Source organism: Eumetopias jubatus, unplaced genomic scaffold, assembly GCF_037043125.1.
Source record: "Eumetopias jubatus isolate StellerSeaLion01/CBP00866 unplaced genomic scaffold, mEumJub1_p1.0 scaffold_2, whole genome shotgun sequence".
NCBI classification, from domain to species: Eukaryota; Metazoa; Chordata; class Mammalia; order Carnivora; family Otariidae; genus Eumetopias; species Eumetopias jubatus.
The window spans coordinates 181,896,856-181,916,945 of NW_028274808.1; the positions used below are offsets into that span (position 1 = coordinate 181,896,856).

General features: G+C 43.8%; 1 protein-coding gene across 4 annotated transcripts in view; it reads left to right on the plus strand.

Annotated features, from left to right (window-relative positions):
- SEL1L3 (SEL1L family member 3) overlaps window positions 1–18,783 on the plus strand; it is a 101,193-nt gene extending 82,410 nt beyond the window's left edge. For 2 of the 4 annotated variants that reach the window (XM_028126290.2, XM_028126272.2), the window contains 7 exons: window positions 1,051–1,141; window positions 1,276–1,360; window positions 2,526–2,635; window positions 7,441–7,568; window positions 8,190–8,292; window positions 8,373–8,445; window positions 17,653–18,783. In XM_028126290.2, the coding sequence (XP_027982091.1) occupies window positions 1,051–1,141; window positions 1,276–1,360; window positions 2,526–2,635; window positions 7,441–7,568; window positions 8,190–8,292; window positions 8,373–8,445; window positions 17,653–17,786 (724 nt within the window). In that variant the 3' untranslated portion in view covers window positions 17,787–18,783. Of the gene's footprint in view, window positions 1–1,050; window positions 1,142–1,275; window positions 1,361–2,525; window positions 2,636–7,050; window positions 7,354–7,440; window positions 7,569–8,189; window positions 8,293–8,372; window positions 8,446–9,268; window positions 9,838–17,652 lie in introns of those variants that run through there. The other 2 variants (XM_028126281.2, XR_003612712.2) reach the window with 2 other exon arrangements.
- Window positions 18,784–20,090: the final 1,307 nt, after the last annotated feature.

Here is a 20,090-nt window from a genome sequence, read left to right on the forward strand (position 1 = left end):
GGTGTGCACTCGGTTTTATTTCTGTTTTACAAAAATGGAATTGCTCTGTTTCTCATCCTGCTGGTTTTTTTTTTTTTAACTGAGTGGAAAATTTTGCATAAACATCTTTCTACGTTTCTGAATTCTCTTTACGACATCATTTTTAATGGCCTCATCTGAAAGTGGCTGCACCATGGGGTAATTTAACTACTCACTGATTTTCAGATACTTAAGTTGCTTCCAGTGTTTTTTGTTCATATAAACAGCTCTGCTGTGAACTCTGTTGTCACAGAATCTTTGCACATGTTTCTGCTTCTTTAGAATAAACCTTCACAAGGGAGAACTGTTGGCCAAATGGTATGTGCATTCTTAAGACTTCCCGCATTTAACGGTTGGGGTCACTTGCCCTTGGCCTTAGGAATATGTCCATTTCCCCAAACCCTTGCTGCTATTCTGTCTTATGAATCTTGTGCCAGTCTTTCAACAGATGAACAGTGACCCGTCATTGCTTTGCCATCATTCAGTTACTAGTGGTATCGAACATTTATTTTTTTTCTGGTGTGTGTTTGGCCATTGGTTTCAAGCCCCTTGTAAACTCCCTCCCCTCTGCCAAACTTCTAATGCATCACAAAAACTCAGCTTTAATTAAGCTTGCTCAGAATCCTAAGCCCCATGGAGCCTTTCACAAAACAGAGGACCCGAAAGCACAGGGCTTTTTCTAAATGCCACTTATCTCTTCTCAGTGGGGATGGAAGGATTCCAGGACCCAAGGCTACTAGACCACCCTGCCAGCATGCCATACACCATTTAGCCAGTAGAGGTAGCTGTTGCATCAATAACTCTCCAACCTTATCAGGGAGTTCAGCCTTTAAGATAGAAAATAAATCAGTGCATGCAGTATTTTTAACAACAGTATTTATTTTAAACACACACACACACACAACAAACTCATGATTTTGTGGCTTTAAAAAAACTGCTTATTTTGTGCCCTCTTATGCTTGAATATAGAGCTCTCTGTGAATATTAGTAAGAGCCACTATATGAAATTTATTATTAATCATCTATTTTTAGGCACGAAGCTTTGCTGTATTATGTTTTAGCAGCAGAAACTGGAATCGAAGTGTCACAGACAAATTTAGCACACATCTGTGAGGAGAGGCCAGTAAGTAAATGTTTTCTTCTCGGAGTGGAAGCTCTAAGGTTAAGGATAATGAATCGGGTTTTATGAAGGCAAAATTAGTCACTTGGCTGAAATATATTAATGAATTAACTTTTTCTCCCCCTTTATCCCCTTAGGACCTGGCCAAGAGATACTTGGGTGTTAATTGTGTTTGGAGATACTATAATTTCTCTGTTTTTCAAATTGGTGCTCCTTCATTTGGTATGTATAGAAAAATGGGTGCTAAATTGAAGCATTGGACACTTTTAATCTTTAGTAACAGGGAACATGTAACAGCTTTGTGCGAAGTATGGTATTTCTAAACAATTAGGAAAGAGTGTGAAAAATCTCTGCTGTTAAGATCACGAGTAAACTACTGTCGGCCTCAAGCCATGTGCTTCTCTCCCTCCATTGTCCACTGAATGCTTGAACCCACCATTTCTTCAGAGTTAGTGAGAATTCAAAAGAGAAAGCTCTGCTGGAGAGATTCTCTGAGCCAGTCATTTGCCTTTTTTGCCCTCGGATGTATCCCCGTCTTGCTCTGCTCTGCTCTGCTCTGCTCTGTATGGGAGGGGTTGATCCCCAGGAAGTACAGTTCCCAGACTCCTGTGTTCTTGGGCATCTGATTGGTTTCAGCCAGTGGGAGGTGCCGGCAGGAGATTGCTGGGTGGGAGGAAGTGAAAAGTCCAGGTATTTCTCCCCTTCTCCCTCTACTTTGGGCCGTGTCTCCGGCAATGGCCGTACACCCATGGTTCCACCTCCTAACTGACAGGCCACCCTCTGTGGTCTCAGGTGGTCCCAGATCTAGGCATGGTAATAGTTTCCTATCTTAACTGTTCTCTGGATTGTTGGTTGTTCCCCCATTTGCCCTTTTAGCCCTTCTAACACCCTGGTAACCAGTTCCCAGTGTTGAAATCCATCTTTTGAATCACTGGACATAGATTCTATTTTTCTGACTAGACATTGAGTGATACATACACCATTAGGCAAAACTTTTTCCAAGGGGGGGGGGAATAAAATCCATGGCTTAAACAGAGTGAAGAAATACCCACCAGTCATCAGACTTAGGCAGCAAAATTTCAGATGTCAAATAAAGTGCCCCAAACAATCTTGGCCAATTGCGCTGTAAGGTTGCAGACTGGGATTTTCACAGACCCATTTGGGAGAGCTGCCCAGCAAAGCAAGAAAATGTGTCTAGAAATGGTGGTGCACAGTACCAAAGGTTTTCCTCCCCCACCCCCCTTCCTGACACACCAAGGAAACAATGATGTTATGTATTCAGGTCCAGATAGGAAAAACTCTCAGTCGTGCGACTGGGCCAACTATTGAAAATGATGGTCTGAAATAAAACCGCTTCACAAACGGGCCTGTGCTTTCTGTCCGGCAGCGTATTTGAAAATGGGAGACCTTTACTACTATGGCCACCAAAACCAGTCCCAAGACCTTGAGTTGTCCGTGCAGATGTATGCCCAAGCAGCACTGGATGGAGACACGCAGGTAAACCACAGAAACAAGCTCTGGGTGATGTCTGTTTGTGAGGCTGCAAGACCTGGAGTCCTCCCAAGCCCTCCCGTCTTTACTCTTTCTCAGTTCACAGAGTCATTTCTCCTCCATTGTCACAGCTCTGTGAGGACACGAACCCTAACAGGGAACATTTATGGAGCAGCTGCTACGGTTGCCACGTGGTTCTCACAGCAATCTCCTGAAGGTGGGGGTGATTATAGCCAGGTTATAGTGGAGGTAACAAGACTGCAATCGGGTGGTAAATTGCTCAAGGCCAACCAATCAGGTAGCAGGGGAAGCGGCCCGATCCTGAAGCCACGTCTTCTGGTTCCAAGTCCAGGAGTCCTTCTACCAGATTCCATCAAACTAACTCACTGCGTAGAAACTGAAGAAATTGGAAGTGTGGTCACAATGACAAATGATTTGCTTGTATAGTTGGGCCAACGCTTCAGTGATAGGAATTTGCTCTTGGTGACTGTTTGGCGGGGGAGACTTCTTATTTTGGAGGATTTTTAAATGTATAGAAAAGTTGCAAAAACAATACAGAGAATTGCTGTATACCAGTCACCCAGCTTCCCCGAATGTGACTATCTTGTAGATAACCACAACACCATTATCAACTAGTCAGTGTTGGGTCATTACCATTAGGTACACTTGAGGCTTTCCCTTGGATTTCACTCATTTTTTCACTAATGCCCTTTTTTTTTTTTTTTAAAGATTTTATTTTATTTGACAGAGAGATAGAGAGCACAAGTAAGCAGAGAGGCAGGCAGAGAGGGAGAAGCAGGCTCTCTGCTGAGCAGGGAGCCTGACGCGGGGCTCGATTCCAGGACCCCAGGATCATGACCTGAGCCAAAGGCAGCCGCTTAACTGACTGAGCCACCCAGGCGCCCCCACTAATGCCCTTTTTATGTTCCAGGATCCCATCCAGGCTCCCACATCACATTTAGCTGTCCTATCTCTTTTGTCTTCTTCAATCAATAGTAGTTCCTCGGCCTTTGTCTTCCATGACCTTGATACTTAGGAAGAACACTGGTTGGGTATTATGTAGACTGTGCCTCAATTTGGCTCTGTCTTCTGCTTCCTCTTGAATAGAATGAAGTTATGCATTTTGAGCAAGGAAAGCAGAGAAGTGATATGTCCTTCTGAGTGTATCATAAGAGTGACGTCAGTACACCTGATTACTGGTGAGGCTGATCTCAGTCCCTTGGTTAAGGTAGCTTCTGCTAGGTTTCTCCCCTGTAAAGTTAACATTTTTCTTTCTAATTTATATATATCCTAGGGACATCGTTTGCGACTCTGCAGATATTCTGTTTCTCCTCAAATTTCTGTCCACTAATTTTAGCATCCTTTAGTAGATCTTGCCAGCAACAATCATTAGTGTGGTGAGCTCATGATGATCCTCTGGTTCCCTCTCTCTGACATTTGCTAATCCGAATTCTCCTGTGAGAATCTCAGGGCCATTTTCACGATGGAAGTCGCAGTGGTTGATGCCTTTTTTTTTTTAAGATTTTATTTATTTATTTGGCAGAGAGAGTGAGAGAGAGCACAAGCAAGGGGGGGGCAGAGGGAGAGGGAGAAGCGGGGCTCGATCCCAAGACCCTGGGATCATGACCTGAGCCGAAGGCAGATGCCTAACCGACTGAACCACCCAGGCGCCCTGTGGTTGACGCCTTCTTAGACACCGGGTTTCTGGTGTTGTGCTTTGCGGTCTGATTACAGAGCAAAAGCTGGAAACGCACCCCTATCTTAGATTTTCTTTTGTTTTTTTTTAAAGGAGGTGCGACATCCGAGTGTTTCTTTACTTGGGTTAAACCCCCACGTCTTTAGCACTTCATTGCTATTTCTACCGGGCAAGTCACTGAATCACTGAGTCTGTGTTTTCTCATTTGGAAACTGGGGATAGTAATAGTATTTAGCCCATAGGTTATGAGGATTGAATGTTATTAAACAGTCAGCACTGAGTACACTCAACGAACATGATCTTTCCTATGATTATTTCTTCTGGAATGAAATCAGAGTTGGTGCTAAAAGGACTCAGTACAGAGCCAAACTTCCCCGATGATATCTGTTGGCACTCAGATTTAGGGGACCTGTTTTTTTTTCAATCCCGATGTTTATTTTTTGGAAAAACAATGTTATAGAAACATTAAAAGATAACTTTAAAGGAAAATAAACATGAAAGGATGCAGCCACAGTTCCACGGCGGGGTCCTTGCTCCTTCCTGTCTTCCTGTCCCCCTCTAGCTGCTGCCCACAGCCAAGTGTATCTCTGTAATGTTAACAAGAGCATCCATGCCACTTAGAAAATCCGTGTCTTTTCACATATTGTAGGGATGTGTGCATTTTACTGCATCGTCTCTGTAACTATTAATTACTCTTAACCACTGCCCCATATTCTGTTGAGCCGATGGCTGTAATTTATTAAGCTTTATCTTATTGGTGGACATTTATTCTCGTTTGCTAATTTATTCATTGACTTGGCACCTATTTCTTCAGTCCTGCCATGTCTTAGACACTTCTTAGTGGTGGGGACGGAAGAGAAAAAGACAATATTCCTGCCTGCTTGGGATTTATAGTCTATTAAGGAAGACGCAGAGGCCTTTTCCGTTGTTGCAATGCTATCGAGTGCTTCAGTGAACATGTTCATACCTCCGTCTTTTATCTCCATTGGAATAATTTCTTAATGATCTGAGGGCTCGTATTACTGACTCAGTCAAAATGGTCTCATGGCTACATACTAATAGCATATGTGCTTTCTGAAAGGGTTTTCCAACGAATACCTCACCGAGCAGTGGCTGAGTGCGGGAAAGGGACTGAAATCTTGTCAACACCGGATGCTCTCATGACTTCACTTTTAATTATTCTAATTAAATAACTATAAGTTGATAACTTCCTTAGGGTTTTACGTTGCGTTGATTTGATTACTAGTGGCAATGGACATTTTTACGTAGACTTTACGGTCATTTCCCTCGTGGTATGTTTTATGTGGATTCTCTATTCGTATTCTTTTCCTATTTATTTATTGGAGGTTTGATACTGGTTTTCTTTTTTTTAAGATTTTATTTATTTATTTGAGAGAAAGAAAGGGCAGAGCGAAAGAGAGAGCATGAGCAGGGGGAGGGCAGAGGGAGAGGGAGAAGCAGGCGCCCCGCCGAGCAGGGAGCCCGATGCCGATGCCGGGCTCCACCCCAGGGCCCCGGGATCGTGACCTGAGCCGGAGGCAGACGCTTTACCGACTGAGCCACCCAGGCGCCCCCAATACTGTTTTTTTTTTCCATTTAAATCATAATTAGTTCTTTATACATTTGCCCAGTAGATAATGGACCTTAAGCTATTACATTGCATACAAATATTCACCTAGTCTATTTTCCCATTCATTTTAATTTTGGTATTTTTCCAAGAGACATTAAAATTACATAAAGTGATTTTTTTTTCTTTTCGTCCAATAGCTCAAGTTTTAAGAGTATATTCTGTTTTCTGCTTGTGCATAAGTGTGTGTTATGTGTACATCCCGAAGGTACAACACTTTCATCGGTTTAGAGGTTACTTGGCAGCACAGGGAAGGTAAAGATTTGAGACTCTGGGCCTGTCTGCTTGCATTTGGATTCCAGCCCTTGCCCCTGTCCAGCTGTGTTACGTTGGGCAAGGTCCTCAACCTCTCTGTGCCCCAGGTTCCTCACCTTTAGAACAGAGAGGCTAATAGTAGCTATCTCAATCTGCTGTTACGACCATTAAGTAGATATATACATAAAACAGAACAACGCCTCACATTATAACAGCACTCAGAAAATGTTAGCTGCTGTTATGTTTATCATGATTATTGCATAGGATGGTAATGGGAGGCCTGGTGTATACAGCCTGTTGGGGGTGATTTTCATTGAGATCCTTGTCCGTGGCAACTGAAAGGAAAGGTCAAAGGGAAGATACAAGTCATTAAAACATGACCATGAATTCTCTGAAGGGCAACATGAAGGGCAACAGTCCCGTTTCACTTGTAAATCCCTAGTGGTAAGTAACACATCATTTTCTGTTGATTTCTCGGTCCGGCCACATGCTCTGCTCCTGGCAGATCGTGCCTCTCCCCAGATAGTGTAGTAGCTCCCATTCTTTATGAAGCGCCTCTCCTGTCAGCCTCTTAACTGTTGGGTTTTTTAATTGGATCTGTACAGCCCAATAAGGCAGGTCCTACCTCTGAGGGTCAAGAACAAGGTGTGTAAGGAAGAGGTAAGGAATTGTATCCGAGTGGAGCTGTGCCAAGAGGATCATGAGCAGTTTTCCACACTGGCCTAGGAGAGCAGAGACAACCCCCCATGTGTGACATTGTGCATGAGGGAGACTCTCTACATTAGAATGCCAGTCAGGAGGAACACCCCCGGCCACAAAAACACTCTGTTCGATTTCCGACAGGCTGATGGTCCCAGAGCGTGATCTATAAGTGATAGACATCACCTTCAACTTGGCATTCTGGTTTGTGGATGACACAAGGGCGTGTTTTCACCGAATTCTGTCTTGAGAGAATGAGCAAGAAAGGACAGATTGCCCTGGTTGACTGGCTTCTGAGCAGATGGGACACAGCATCTTCTGAAAGCCTCCTGGTTCTCCTGCAAATAAATTTCTCAGATGCATATACTTAGGGAAACAATCCATCAATGAAGATGACAAAACCATCTGGCTCGAGGGACTTAAAAAGAAAAAAAAACAAACCTAGAGGTTGTAAAAGTTTACATTCTGATGAAGGGTGTGTGTCTGGGGTTTATTATAAGGAGTTGATCAGTTTGGTCTGTGGCTTCTTTTCAGGGATTTTTTAACCTGGCTCTGCTCATTGAGGAAGGTGCTATAATCCCACATCATATTTTGGATTTCTTGGAAATTGACCCAACTATCCATTCTAATAACATCTCCATCCTCCAGGAACTGTATGAAAGGTGAGTTCAGGGCCTTCTTTAATGCTGTGGAGTCTGGGGGAACCCAAGTGGGTGGTGTTTGCTTCTTGGCTAAAGTCAGAGTTTCTCTTATTATGTAACGCCAGTGGTTATAAAAAGGGCTCGGGATTTGTTTTGATTCGAGAACACTCAGCTGGACCCAAACTATTTCCCTTTTTTAGCATCTGAGGCTTTCTATACAGAATGTGCTTGATCTGAAGTTAAAGTGCTGACCAAGGTTTTCCACGAGAGTGGAAAGAATAACGTGTCTGATTACACCGTGCCTTTCTGCAAGATAGGGAAGCTTTCTGACGTCCGGACTTTGGACAGGCACTCGGACAGGAGTACTGCTCTGGCGGATCTGTGTCGGGGTCCTCCTTGACCCATTAGCTTTTTATTGAGAACAAGACTTATCTTTTTCTGAGGTTTCTGCCAGCCAGGAGCCTGGACTCTCAGGACAGGCCCCACCCCCTTTAGAACGGGCTTCGTGTCTTTGTTTTTCATCTCAAGTGTGCCCATTTGCCCAGAGCAGGAGGAGAGTTTGAGGATCTGACAACGAGGGTCATGGGTGATGCCCCCCACGTTTGCCGATCCCTCGGGATTCCCTGTGCTTTTTGTCTACAGGTGCTGGAGCCAGAGCAGTGAGGAGTCCTTCAGCCCCTGTTCCCTGGCCTGGCTTTACCTTCACCTGCGGCTCATCTGGGGTGCTGCCCTGCACTCTGCCCTGGTAGGTGCCATCTCCCCCAGCCCTGCCCTCGTGGCCCCTGCCCTTTGGCAGCCATCTGACTCGTGCTTCGGATTCTGCAGATCTACTTTCTGGGAACCTTCCTACTGTCCGGACTGATCGCCTGGACCGTGCAGTATTTCCAGTCTGTTTCAGGTAAAGATTTCTAAGAAGCTGGGACACTATAAAAATGTAGGGATTCTTTTTCCCTACAAAAAAAAAAAAAATGACACTCTCCCTCTTCATGCCCTTGACCATGCTATTTCCTTTCATTAGATGGGTCATTCGCGGGGTGCAGGGTTCCCCCAGGGGGGTGTCATCATCTCTGGCTGATGGAAGGTCCCAATTATCGTTATATCTGTCAGAGTAAGCAAGGATTTTTTTTTAAATAAGAAGCTTCAGAAATTGAACCAAAATGCCTTCTCCCATTGAAAATACATCCACTGTCAATATCCTACCTCCGTTACCTTAGAACCCAGCTCTGAAGCCCCCTCCAGTATGAATTCTTCCTATTTATTCCAGTCAAGGAATCAAATGTGTGGGATGATGAATAAGGCCTCATGATGAGTAAACATACCCAGCCACATGGATTCAAAAGGAGGGGCTGAGGAGGAAGATGAAATGAGCAGTTAGTTTAGTGTGATTTCCACCGGTCACTGTTATTTTTCCGAGCTAGCGTTGGGCTGCCGTCAAAGAGATGGACACCACCGTAGCTTCTATGTGGCCTTGGAGTCCAGGCTTGGCTGCTCGTTAGCTGTGTGACTTATGGAGAGTTATTTCACCTTCCTGATCTCCCCATTTCCCAACAATAACATTAGGTTATAATAGTTGCTACTTCCCAGGGATGTTCGAAGGGTTCAGTGAAAACAATGCACGTGACACTTACCAAAGTGACTAACTGCAGGTAGTCATAGCCATTATATTTATCTGGCACATAAAACCAGTCAATGTGAGCTCTTATGTCCGTCTCCCCTATCAGACCATAGGGTGGAAGGCTTTCGTGCATCGTGTGGAATATCTCACACTTAGTAGGTGCTCAAAGTTGCAAACCTCTGTCGGTGGAGAATTACAATCTTCCACCCTCTTGGACGGGCTGCAGAAGGGCACGATCACTTCTGAAGACCAGGAGGGACGTTTACAAACGGGCAGATTAGGACTGGACATGGCATCGTAACACGTGCTCAACCGCTGCTTGTGCAGCAGACAACGAAAAGCAAAAGGAGTGCGTCTCACCGCAGATCCGATGGTGGGAAGGAAGTCTCTGTTACAAGAGGCTAAAGCAGAATCATTTCCCTCTGATTTACCTGAGGAGGTTAACAAGGAGCCATCAAAACCCGTCCAGATTTGATGCCCCGTTGTATGCTGGCTTATAAATTTTCCTCATGCAAATTCTGTCCCGTCCCTAAATTTGTTGCCCGGTAGAGCACATTTATTTTGCATCTTGTCGGTGTTTTCCATTTCAAATTATCTTTGTCATTTTTACTCTGTAGAAATATTGTTATGATTATTACAAATGCAATTCCCTTAGAGGAGCTGAAAATTGTCTTTATGATTTCATGCCAGCTGGTAACCATGAAAATTCATGGGCTGGTGGAATTGCTTTTACCAGAAGTTGTCTCTTTCTCCTGTCTCCTTGTCGGCGTTATCAGCCTCCCCACATTCTCGCCTCCCTGCCCCTCCTGCCCTCTGATCTTTTTTTCCCTTTGCTGTGTATCCTTTGCTCTTTCGCATGTGTTCTTCATTTTTTTGCAAACTCATTTACTTCCTGAGCATACCTCCTTGCCTGTTGCTGGCCTTAGACTAAGTCTGGATGGGCTCTTAAAGTTAATTTAATTCTATGCCCTTCATTTTGCAGATGAAGAAATTGAGGCCAAATAGATGAAGGGGTCTGCCCCAAATCACAAAATAATATCCAAGAAAGGACAGAGGGCAGCAGGATTTCAAACTTTTTCAGACTTGTGATACAGTTGACCCTTCAGCAACGGGGGTGGGGGGGTGGCTAGGGACACCGACCTACCTTGCAGTTGAAATTCTGCATATAACTTTTGACTGCCCCAAAATTTCACTACTGCCTCCTGTTGACCAGAAGCCTCACCGAGAACATAAACAGTCAATTAACACGTATTTTATATGTTATGCATACTATATACTATATTCTTACATTAAAGCAAGTTAGAGAAAAGAATTCGCTTTTCAGAAAATCATAAGTCCATTCACGGTGCTGTACCATGTTTATAAAAAAAAGAAAAAACAACCCAAAAAACAAAAAAACTTGTGAAAGTGGATCCATCCAGTCCAAACCTGAACTATTTAAAGGTCAACAGTGTTTTAAAATAGTGGCTACCAAAAATAAATGAATAAATAAAATAAAATAAAATAGTGGTTACCATTCTGTCTCTGACCTGTTGTTCCCTTATATAAAAAATATTTTGTAGCACATTTTTGGTACCTTGAAGTGAATGATAATTATCCTGCCTACACACATATTTTTAAAAAGTAATTGCCCTAACAGCAATATAAAGGAGAAATAAAAAGAAATGAATTATAATAAAATGACATATTTTAATATGTGAATTCTAGCCCCATACTTCTTTACTGTAATGTGCAGATGAATCACCCCCAGGATCTTGTTTAATGCAGATTCTGGTTCAGTGGGTCCAGAGGTTGGCTCCGGGATTCCACATTTCTAACAAGATTTGAGGTGATGTCCACGCTGTGGTTCCATGGGCCACACTTTGAGTAGGAAGGGCCTAGAAGTAAAAAAAAAAAAAAAAAAAAGTCTCCACGTTATTTCCAAAATGTGCCTTAAGTGGTGCCTACCAGCCTTGTTAGAACTAGTGTTAAGAGTTAAAATACATAGTAAATTATTTTCATATTTTTAAAATCCTCAACATAAGTGCAAATTTGTCAATAACTTTGGAATAGGGGGCGTTGGGTGGCTCAGCCAGTTGAGTGTCTGCCTTCGGCTCAGGTCATGATCCTACAGTCCTGGGATCTGGGCCCGCATCGGGCTCCCTGCTCAGCGGGGAATCTGCTTCTCCCTCTCCCTCTGCCCCTCCCCATGCTTGTGCTCTCTCTCTATCCAATGAATACATTTTTAAAAAACTCTTTAAAAAAAAACCCAACTTTGAAATAGGAAGGTACTCTGTCAGTGGTTAGGCAATGGGGTGGGAGACAGGTAGGTACAGTGGGGCAGGAGAGAAGACTGCTCAGAAGGCGAAGTTGCTGGGCCTGGTGCCTCGCCCAAGACCTGGTTGGTGCCTGAGGTCTCCTGACCTGCCCCGGGGAGAGGGGGCGCCCTCTAGCGGATGCTGGTGTGAAGCCGGCACAGGCATGAAGTCTGCGTGCTGAGTGACAGTTAAGAGGGACAAAATTTTGAGTCAGGAGCCTCCCTTAAGTAGCCTTGTGGAAGGATTCTGCTCTAAGTTAAGGATCTTTGTCATTTCGCGATTTGCATTTTTCCGGCCAGTTGTTTTTAAAAAATTGGTGATTTATGGTCAAACTTTTAAATTGAGCTGTCCATCCATTTTGCTTTCAGCTCCAACTACCTTCATTTTCCTCCTGAGTTTATGTGCTCTGTGATATATAGTCCACACTCCACTGCGTTTGCCCCACACTAAATTGTCCCGTGTTCAGAAGACTAGCAGCGTAGGACAGACGCTAATAACACAGGCTCGAGAGTCATGCTGCTAAGGTTCTGGCCCTGCCACTCACTGCATGACCTTGGGCAAGGGAGGGAGCCCATCTGTGCCTCAGTTTCCCTTTCGGTAAAATAGCCACAACAGCAGTACACCTATTTTCCAATGTAGTTGAGAGAAGCAAATAACCAGATAACACAGTGTAAAGTGCTTAGAACTCAACAAATGGTAGCTGGTAGCTCCCCAAAGAATCATATCCTGGGGCATTCCACCTGCAGTTAAAGCGTGCTGACACCAAGTAGCACCTGCACTTACCTAGCTTGGGTTATCTCAGGAACAGACACAATTCCCAGCGCCTCGTGGGTTTTTCTATGTTGTTAGACTCTTTCTAAAACATCAAACTCTTTTTTTAAACCATCTGAAAGATATTGACCAGGCTCTCAAGAGAACCAAAACAAATATATGAAAACTATTGCACATCTCTTGTTTCCTTTAAGGGAACTTGTTTTTGTCTCCTGGCTTGCATTCTACCAGGCAGCTCAGTCTGTGTTGAGACCGATGCCTCCCAGGGGAGTGCCAGGGTCCCTGGGTCTTGGGGGGCAGTAGGACCACTCACGTGACCCCCAGTGGGATGACAGAATGCACATTGCTCTGATCCTCCTCTGTCCCTCCAAGTCCATTGGCTTTGCAGCTTCTGGTCATCTGGGAGTCCCACCAGCTTTGTTGCTCACCTTTTTTTCTCCCCATGCTTCCTGTCTGAGATTGCTGAGGGGGCAAGGTGAGGGCTTAGCTGCCGCCGGTACAACCCACAGATGGGCTTGGCCACTTGCCCAGGCTCCAGACACTCCTCTCCCTGCCTCACGGAGTCCCTGAAGAGCTCCTCCTCTCCCCTCCCTGTCGGGGCGCCAAGCATAATTGCCTTAATGGACTCAGGCTTTTGGAAAAACAAAAAACAAAAACAAAACAAAAAAGAATCCCCAAAGCAAAGTATGTCTAGAACCGTTTCCATTTCTGCCCTGCTGAAAGCCCCCCCTGTAGACCAAGAAAGCATGGAGGCTGGCTGGCTGCCTGAAGGAAGGTAAAGAGAGGACAAAGGGACAAAATGGAAGGTACCCTTCCAGAGAGAGTCTGGTCTTACCAGTATTACCAGAAACTGGATGTCTCGGTAGAATGCACAGCGTAGAGCGAGACCTGCCGCACTAGCAGCTCCTGGGTATGACCGGGTAACCTCTTAAACCAATGTCGTTCCATTCAAAACAGCCAGAATTGAAGCCAACTCATTCTTTCTGCCCGAGTGGTTAGCCCAGTGGTCTTTGAAAATGGGTAGGATGATATGACCAAGATTAATTAAACCGTTTCTACTCTTTTCCTGTCCTCTACATTTCCAGTTAATGAGGTTGCTACTAAAATTACAGTGAAATGTCAGAAAGTGGCGGTCATGAAAAAAGCAGAGGGCTTCAAGTCAGAGCTCTTTAACGGCGAGATTTCACTTTTCTCATTACCCTTGGCACTGACCCGGTAGCTTTACTCATGAGAAATGTTTAAAAAATGACATGAATCTCATCCTTGTCTCGGTGCCCCGCTAGATCCGGGGGCCCAGGTGAAGTACGCTAGATCTTATTCATCGCATAGGACTTCCGGGCTTTCCCCCTCCCCACCCCCTCACCCCCTTGGACTCCATCTTTGTAAACATTCTACTATCTCAGAACTGACCCAATATGTCCCTTATATTCTTTTCTTTTATGTTCCCATCTGGTCAACTGGCAAGCAGACCTTTTTCCCGCGATGGCCCACAATAGGGGTTGGCAAACTTTTTCTGCAAAGGGCCAGATAATAAACATTTGGGGCTTTGCAGGTCATCTCAACTACTCAGCTTTCATTATAGGGCCAAGGCGGCCACTGACCATACGTGAAAATGAGTGGGCATGGCTCGTTTCCAGTAAAACTTTACTATGGATGTGAAAATCTGAATCTCTTATGTTTTTCACCTGTCATGAAATATTACTCCTCTCTTGATTTCTGTTCAACCATTTAAAAACGGAAACCATTCTTAGGCTGCAAGCCATCCGAAAACAGGCAGTCAGCCCCATTTGGCCCGTGGGCTGCAGTCTGCCAAACCCTGGTCTACCCCTCTCAGGGCCAGCTTTCGATTATTCTCGCTCCTATACACAAAACGGTCCCCCAAGCACAAGTAATACAAAAATCACTCTGATTTGGCTCTGGAATAGACTCTGTAATTTTTCAAACAGCACACTTATTTTCTTGGTTACGTTGATTCCAGTCTGGTAATCCAATTAGCACGCATTTCAGGTGAGCAGAAACAAAGAGGCCACTTTAAAATTATGATGGACGGGCGCCTGGGTGGCTCAGTTGGTTAAGCGACTGCCTTCGGCTCAGGTCATGATCCTGGAGTCCCGGGATCGAGTCCCGCATCGGGCTTCCTGCTCAGCAGGGAGTCTGCTTCTCCCTCTGACCCTCCCCCCCTCATGCTCTAGCTCATTCTTTCTCTCAAATAAATAAATAAAATATTTTTTAAAAAATAAATAAATACAATAAAATTATGATGGGCTGTGGGGGGCCTTGTCCAGTGATTGTGACCCCCTGTTGGAAGGGGGAGCATTCTCACGTGGGTAATAACAAATTTACTGTAGAAACATCAAGCATTTTTATTATGTTCTTACAAGAAGATTTAAATGGTGGCGATGCTAATTATGCATTCCTTCTACATTTACACATTGGCACTTTTTGGTTTTAATCAGAAAACTGATTGCTGCTTTATCTTGTTACCATGGTGATTTAAACTTTTTTTTTTCCCCAGAGCTTGAAAAGGAAAAAATTGCATGCCTTAGTACTTTGTGAACTTCCTCAAAGATCATCAGAAAGATAAATCTCAGGGCCCAAGGGGGTCTTGGACACCATCCGATCCAAGTCCTTCAATTCACAGAGGTGGACATTGAGACCCGTGAGATTCAAGCATTTTAGGACTGAAATGTCTGCCACTCAGTACCTACCCCAAAGTCACCTGTTAGTGGCAGATAAATGAGGCTCACCCAGATCAGGTCTCCTGACTCCAGCCTAAGGTCTTTGTACCACGTCACTGGGCCTCATGCTCCCTGCCATGGTTAGATCACCCACCAGAGTGATGGCTTTAACCTAGAAACAGCACATCATCATATAATACCCTGGTTCCTCCCCATCCCACCAACCACCCTCACTGTTCTGTTCTTTCAAAACCATCTCTGGATCCACAAAATACTCTGTAGCTGTTGGAAGGGGTTCCTAGGAAATTCCATAACCAGAAAAACCAGAGGCTTTGGAGCTTGTTCCTGAAGTCCTTGGAATGGCCTCGTGGAGATGGAACTCTCGAAGAGTTCATCTAGAAGTGAGATTGTCAATGTGGTGTCATCTTCTTAAAGTCGATACATTGCAGGATGGACACTGGGAACCTTTAAGAATGCCCCCACCTACTGAAAATTGTCTAAGACTCAGGGACTGCTGAGCTTGATTAAGATCGCTAGCAGTTGTTTGCACAAACTCTGGCCACTGTGTTAGCCACACGTCACACTTGCCTGCAAACTGCTGCCCCCATATCACCGATGAAGAAACCACAGCTCAGAGAGGTTAAGTAACTTGCCTAAGATCACCCATTTGGTAAATGCCAGAGCCACGTGACTCCTGGCTTCAAAGCTTTGCTGTCTTTCTTGCTTCAAAGTTTCTGCTGTTTTCAGAGGCTACTGGGGTCTGAAAGAGAGCTAGAGGGATCCCAGACTCAGATGCGCCAACTAACTCTTTCACCAGTCCTGCAAGCCATGTCCCTGAAATTCATAAATCTTAAAACACATTTCCAGGGTAAAAGAGATCGACTATCACTAGTACCAATGGCTAACATTTGTTGAGTAGCTGTGCATGCCAGACGCTCTTCTGGGCACTTTAGATACATTAACTCTAAAGGAGAGTGGCCAGTTTCCAGATCCCACAATCTTATGAGCCAGGATAGTCTCGGCCTCAGTCTAGAAAGCAGAGTACGCCCACTTCAGCGCTACTGATATTTGGAGCTGGATCATTCTTTGGTGTAGGCAGGTTATCCCCGGCCTCTACCCACGATCCACCAGCAGCAGCCTGCCCTCTAGTTGTGACCACCAAAAATGTCTGCCAACTTTCCCCAGGAACCAAAATCGCCCTATTTGAAAACTACTGACATAAAGTACAAAACTTTATAAGCTTCCCTAATATTTATGGTGGTTCAACCTGCTTACTAAAGGTAGTTTGATAAACAATTAAACCAAAAAAAAAAAAAAACATAATTATGATTTCTTATACACATTTATTTAAATAACATAATTTAAACCAAATTTGATACTTCATCCAATGGGAGTAAGAATGTGAATAAAATGAACACTCCTTTCTGATCGACTGGTATAATTCATGGCTTGCATTGCAAGAAAAGAAGAGAAAAAAAGAGATGACCACAGGAGACATAGACCAGAGAGTCAGTCTTTTCTTCCTCCCTCCCTCCCTCCCTCCCTCCCTTTCTTTCTTTCTTTCTTTCTTTCTTTCTTTCTTTCTTTCTTTCTTTCTTTCTTTCTTTCTTTCTTTCTTTCTTTCTTTCTTTCTTTCTTTTTCTTTCTTTCTTTCTTTCTCTCTCTCTTTCTTTCTTTCTTTTTCTTTCTCTTTCTCTTTCTCTTTTCTTTTTCCTTTCTTTCTTTCTTTCTTTCTTTTTCTTTCTCTTTCTCTTTCTTTCTTTTTCCTTTCTTTCTTTTTCTTTCTTTCTTTCTTTCTTTCTTTCTTTCTTTCTCTCTCTTTCTTTCTTTCTCTTTCTCTTTTTCTTTTTCCTTTCTTTCTTTCTTTCTTTCTTTCTCTCTTTTTCTTTCTCTTTCTCTTTCTCTTTTTCTTTTTCCTTTCTTTCTTTTTCTTTCTCTTTTTCTTTCTTTTTCCTTTCTTTCTTTTTCTTTCTTTCTTTCTTTCTTTCTTTCTTTCTTTCTTTCTCTCTCTCTCTCTTCTTTCTTTCTTTTTCTTTCTCTTTCTCTTTCTCTTTTTCTTTTTCCTTTCTTTCTTTCTTTCTTTCTTTCTTTCTTTTTCTTTCTCTTTCTCTTTCTTTCTTTTTCCTTTCTTTCTTTTTCTTTCTTTCTTTCTTTCTTTCTTTCTTTCTTTCTCTCTCTTTCTTTCTTTCTTTCTTTTTCTTTCTCTTTCTCTTTCTCTTTTTCTTTTTCCTTTCTTTCTTTCTTTCTTTCTTTCTTTCTTTCTTTCTTTTTCTTTCTCTTTCTCTTTCTCTTTTTCCTTTCTTTCTTTCTTTCTTTCTTTCTTTCTTTCTTTCTTTCTTTCTCTCTCTCTCTTTCTTTCTTCTTTTTCTTTCTTTTTTCTCCTCTCTTCCTTCCTTCCTTCTTCCTTTCTTTCTTTCTCCCTTCCTTCCTTCTCTCTCTCTCTCTTTCTTTTTTTAAAAAATGCAAACCTTTGCCTGGAAGTCACAGCATAGATGCAGAACTTAGAATCCCAAGATGTCAGAACCATCAAAGATCTTTGCACATCTCTTCCCATCCGCCATCTTATAGGAAGGGACACCAAAGTTCAAGGAATCTAGGTAATGGGTGTAGAGTCACTTATCTATTAGTGTCAGGGCCACTGGACTAGAAGCATCTGCCCTGGCTTGCTAGGGTCTAGGTGTGGTTGTGTGTCCTGCATGCAGTGCTTTGAATATTCAGTACCTGCTATCCATGTGTCTCTGCAGCCAGTGGTTCCCGTCTGACACCAGCCCAGGCCTCTGCAGACCCCACGGCTCCCACCGCAAGTCCAGCTGTGACTCCAGCTGCAGATGCTTCTGCTCAGGACCAGCCCACAGTCACTACTAACACAGAGCCTTGAGAGAGAACTGTGTGCTCCAGGTCTCTCTGGATGAGAGAGAAGCCCGTCAGCAGCTGGTATTAGAAAGCTGGGGCTAGGGCATTATACTGATAAACACCTTACATGTCTTGTCAACTGGATGCAAATTTTGCACTTGGTGTCTTTTTTTTTAATCCGGTTATAAGGAAGTACCCAGAGCAGGCAGTGGGTAAACCAAAGGTTATCAGACAAATACAAGGAACACCCTGATCACAGGGGCATGTCAGGGAGGTTGACTAGGTCATTGCAGAGTCCATCCCTAGTGACCGTGTGTATGGAGGGGGGGTCATAGTCTGCCTTGTGGTGTATCCGAATCCTTATACACTGAGATGTATTTTTAAGGATCTTAGCCCCTTGTTTGTTCCCTGTCATTAAAGTACTGAAAATTGTGACCTCTTCCCACCAGTTAGAGAATATTTCGGGGTGTGTGTTGGCCACAGCCCTGCTCCTCAACATCCAAAAGGCAGATTTCAATTTGACTTCCAAGACCCAGCAGTTGCAAGGCACCTTGAAAGAAATCAGTTGTGGCTGGAGAGGCAGGGAAGGTGACGGCTTTGTAAATGGGTTCACATTCTTCTCCTTGACTTTTTCTAGGGTTGTGCTTCCAGATCATTCAATGACATTGTTGGATATCATTTCCTTTTCAATTGAATCCATAAAATAACATTTAGAAAATTCTTAGTATTTAACTGTAGTTTTCTCCATGAATTACCCATTAACTGGCGGCAGTGGAATATGCAGGAAATAAGCCTGGTTTATCATAGTTCCATCCCTACCCCTTATGCCTGCCTGAGTCTGTGGAAGGGCATGTGTGTGTGTGAGAGACAGAAAGAGAGAGAGGAAAGGGGACAGCAGACTGTCCATACACTGTATGTTGCTAAGGTAGTAAATAAATCAGTAATGCAATATTGTGGGTCCAAACTACTCTTTGCACTACTTTATTTACAGTAGTAAATAAAAATTATTTTTCTACCATTGACTCCTGGGACGTGGCTTTCTTGCTTTTTCGTAGTTACTGTTGTCTTCATACAAAGTCTTAAGGTCCATGCATGCTCCTCAAGGAGGCAAAAAAAAAAAAAAAGGAGTGCTCCTGATGAGAGGGATTATTTCTGATAACCCATGAAGGTTTACAGATATGAAGGTGGAAGGCGGCTCCTCTCCAGGGATCCCACGCTCAGAGCCTGGCCCCTGTGATGTTTGCATGGTTCCAGGCATTGCTTCGGGGCTTCTGGCTACATTGGGGCTGTATTTATATCAGTTCTGGGTGACGTCTGTGGTCCTTGTTCTTTCTCCTCTGTGAGTCACGTAGACTATTCTTGTTTTACCAAAAGTTGTCTTCCCTGCTTGCAAGAGAGCCAGAATTTGGAATCCAACAGCCCTGGATTCAGATTCTGATTCTGTAACTTTCTAGCTCAATAAACTTGGGTGAGTGATTAACCCTCTCTGAGACCCTCTGTTTATAAAATAAGGACCATAAAATCCACCTCTCCCGACTTTCCATGCAGCTTAAATGCCATAATGTAGGTAAAACCCCCAACACAGTGTCCTAAGCATGGTTTGTTGTTATTTTTATTAGAAAGAAAAGTCTGAGGGGCGTCTGGCTGGCGCAGTTGGTAGAGCATGCGACTCTTGATCTCAGGGTTGTAAGTTCAATCCCCACATTGGGTGTAGAGATTACTTAAAAATAAAATCTTCAAAAAAAAAAAAAAAGAAAGAAAGAAAGAAAAGAAACAGAAATCTGAGGGTCCAGATAAAGGGCCCTTTGCTCTACCTGGATCCTCTCTTCATGGCAAAAGCTCACTCTTCAGTGGCTGGGATCATAAGACTACAGATGGCTCACTGGGAATTGCCATCAGCTCTAGGGACCTGACCAAGGTTATGTCCTTGCAAGAGCACCTCATGGCCAATGACTTGTTGATGTAGGGCAGGCTTTCTCAACCTCAGAACTATTGACATTTGGGACCAGATGGCTCTTGGTTGTAGGGGTTGCTTGTGCATTGTAGGATATTTAGCAGCAGCATCCCTGGGCCCTACCCACTAAATGCCAGCAGTGCATGCATCCCCCACCCCACCCCCCAGTTGTGACAGCCAAAAATATGTCCAGACCTTGCCAAATGTTTTGGGGGGTGGGATGGCAGGAAGGAATCACCTCCTGCCACCCTTCACCTTAAGAATGACCTATGTAGGAAAAAAGGCTTCTTGCCTCATTTTGGAACAGCCCTGCAGGGCCATCCCAACTCCAGAACACCACCTTGATGGCAAGCTCATTCTAGTTCAACTTCTCCC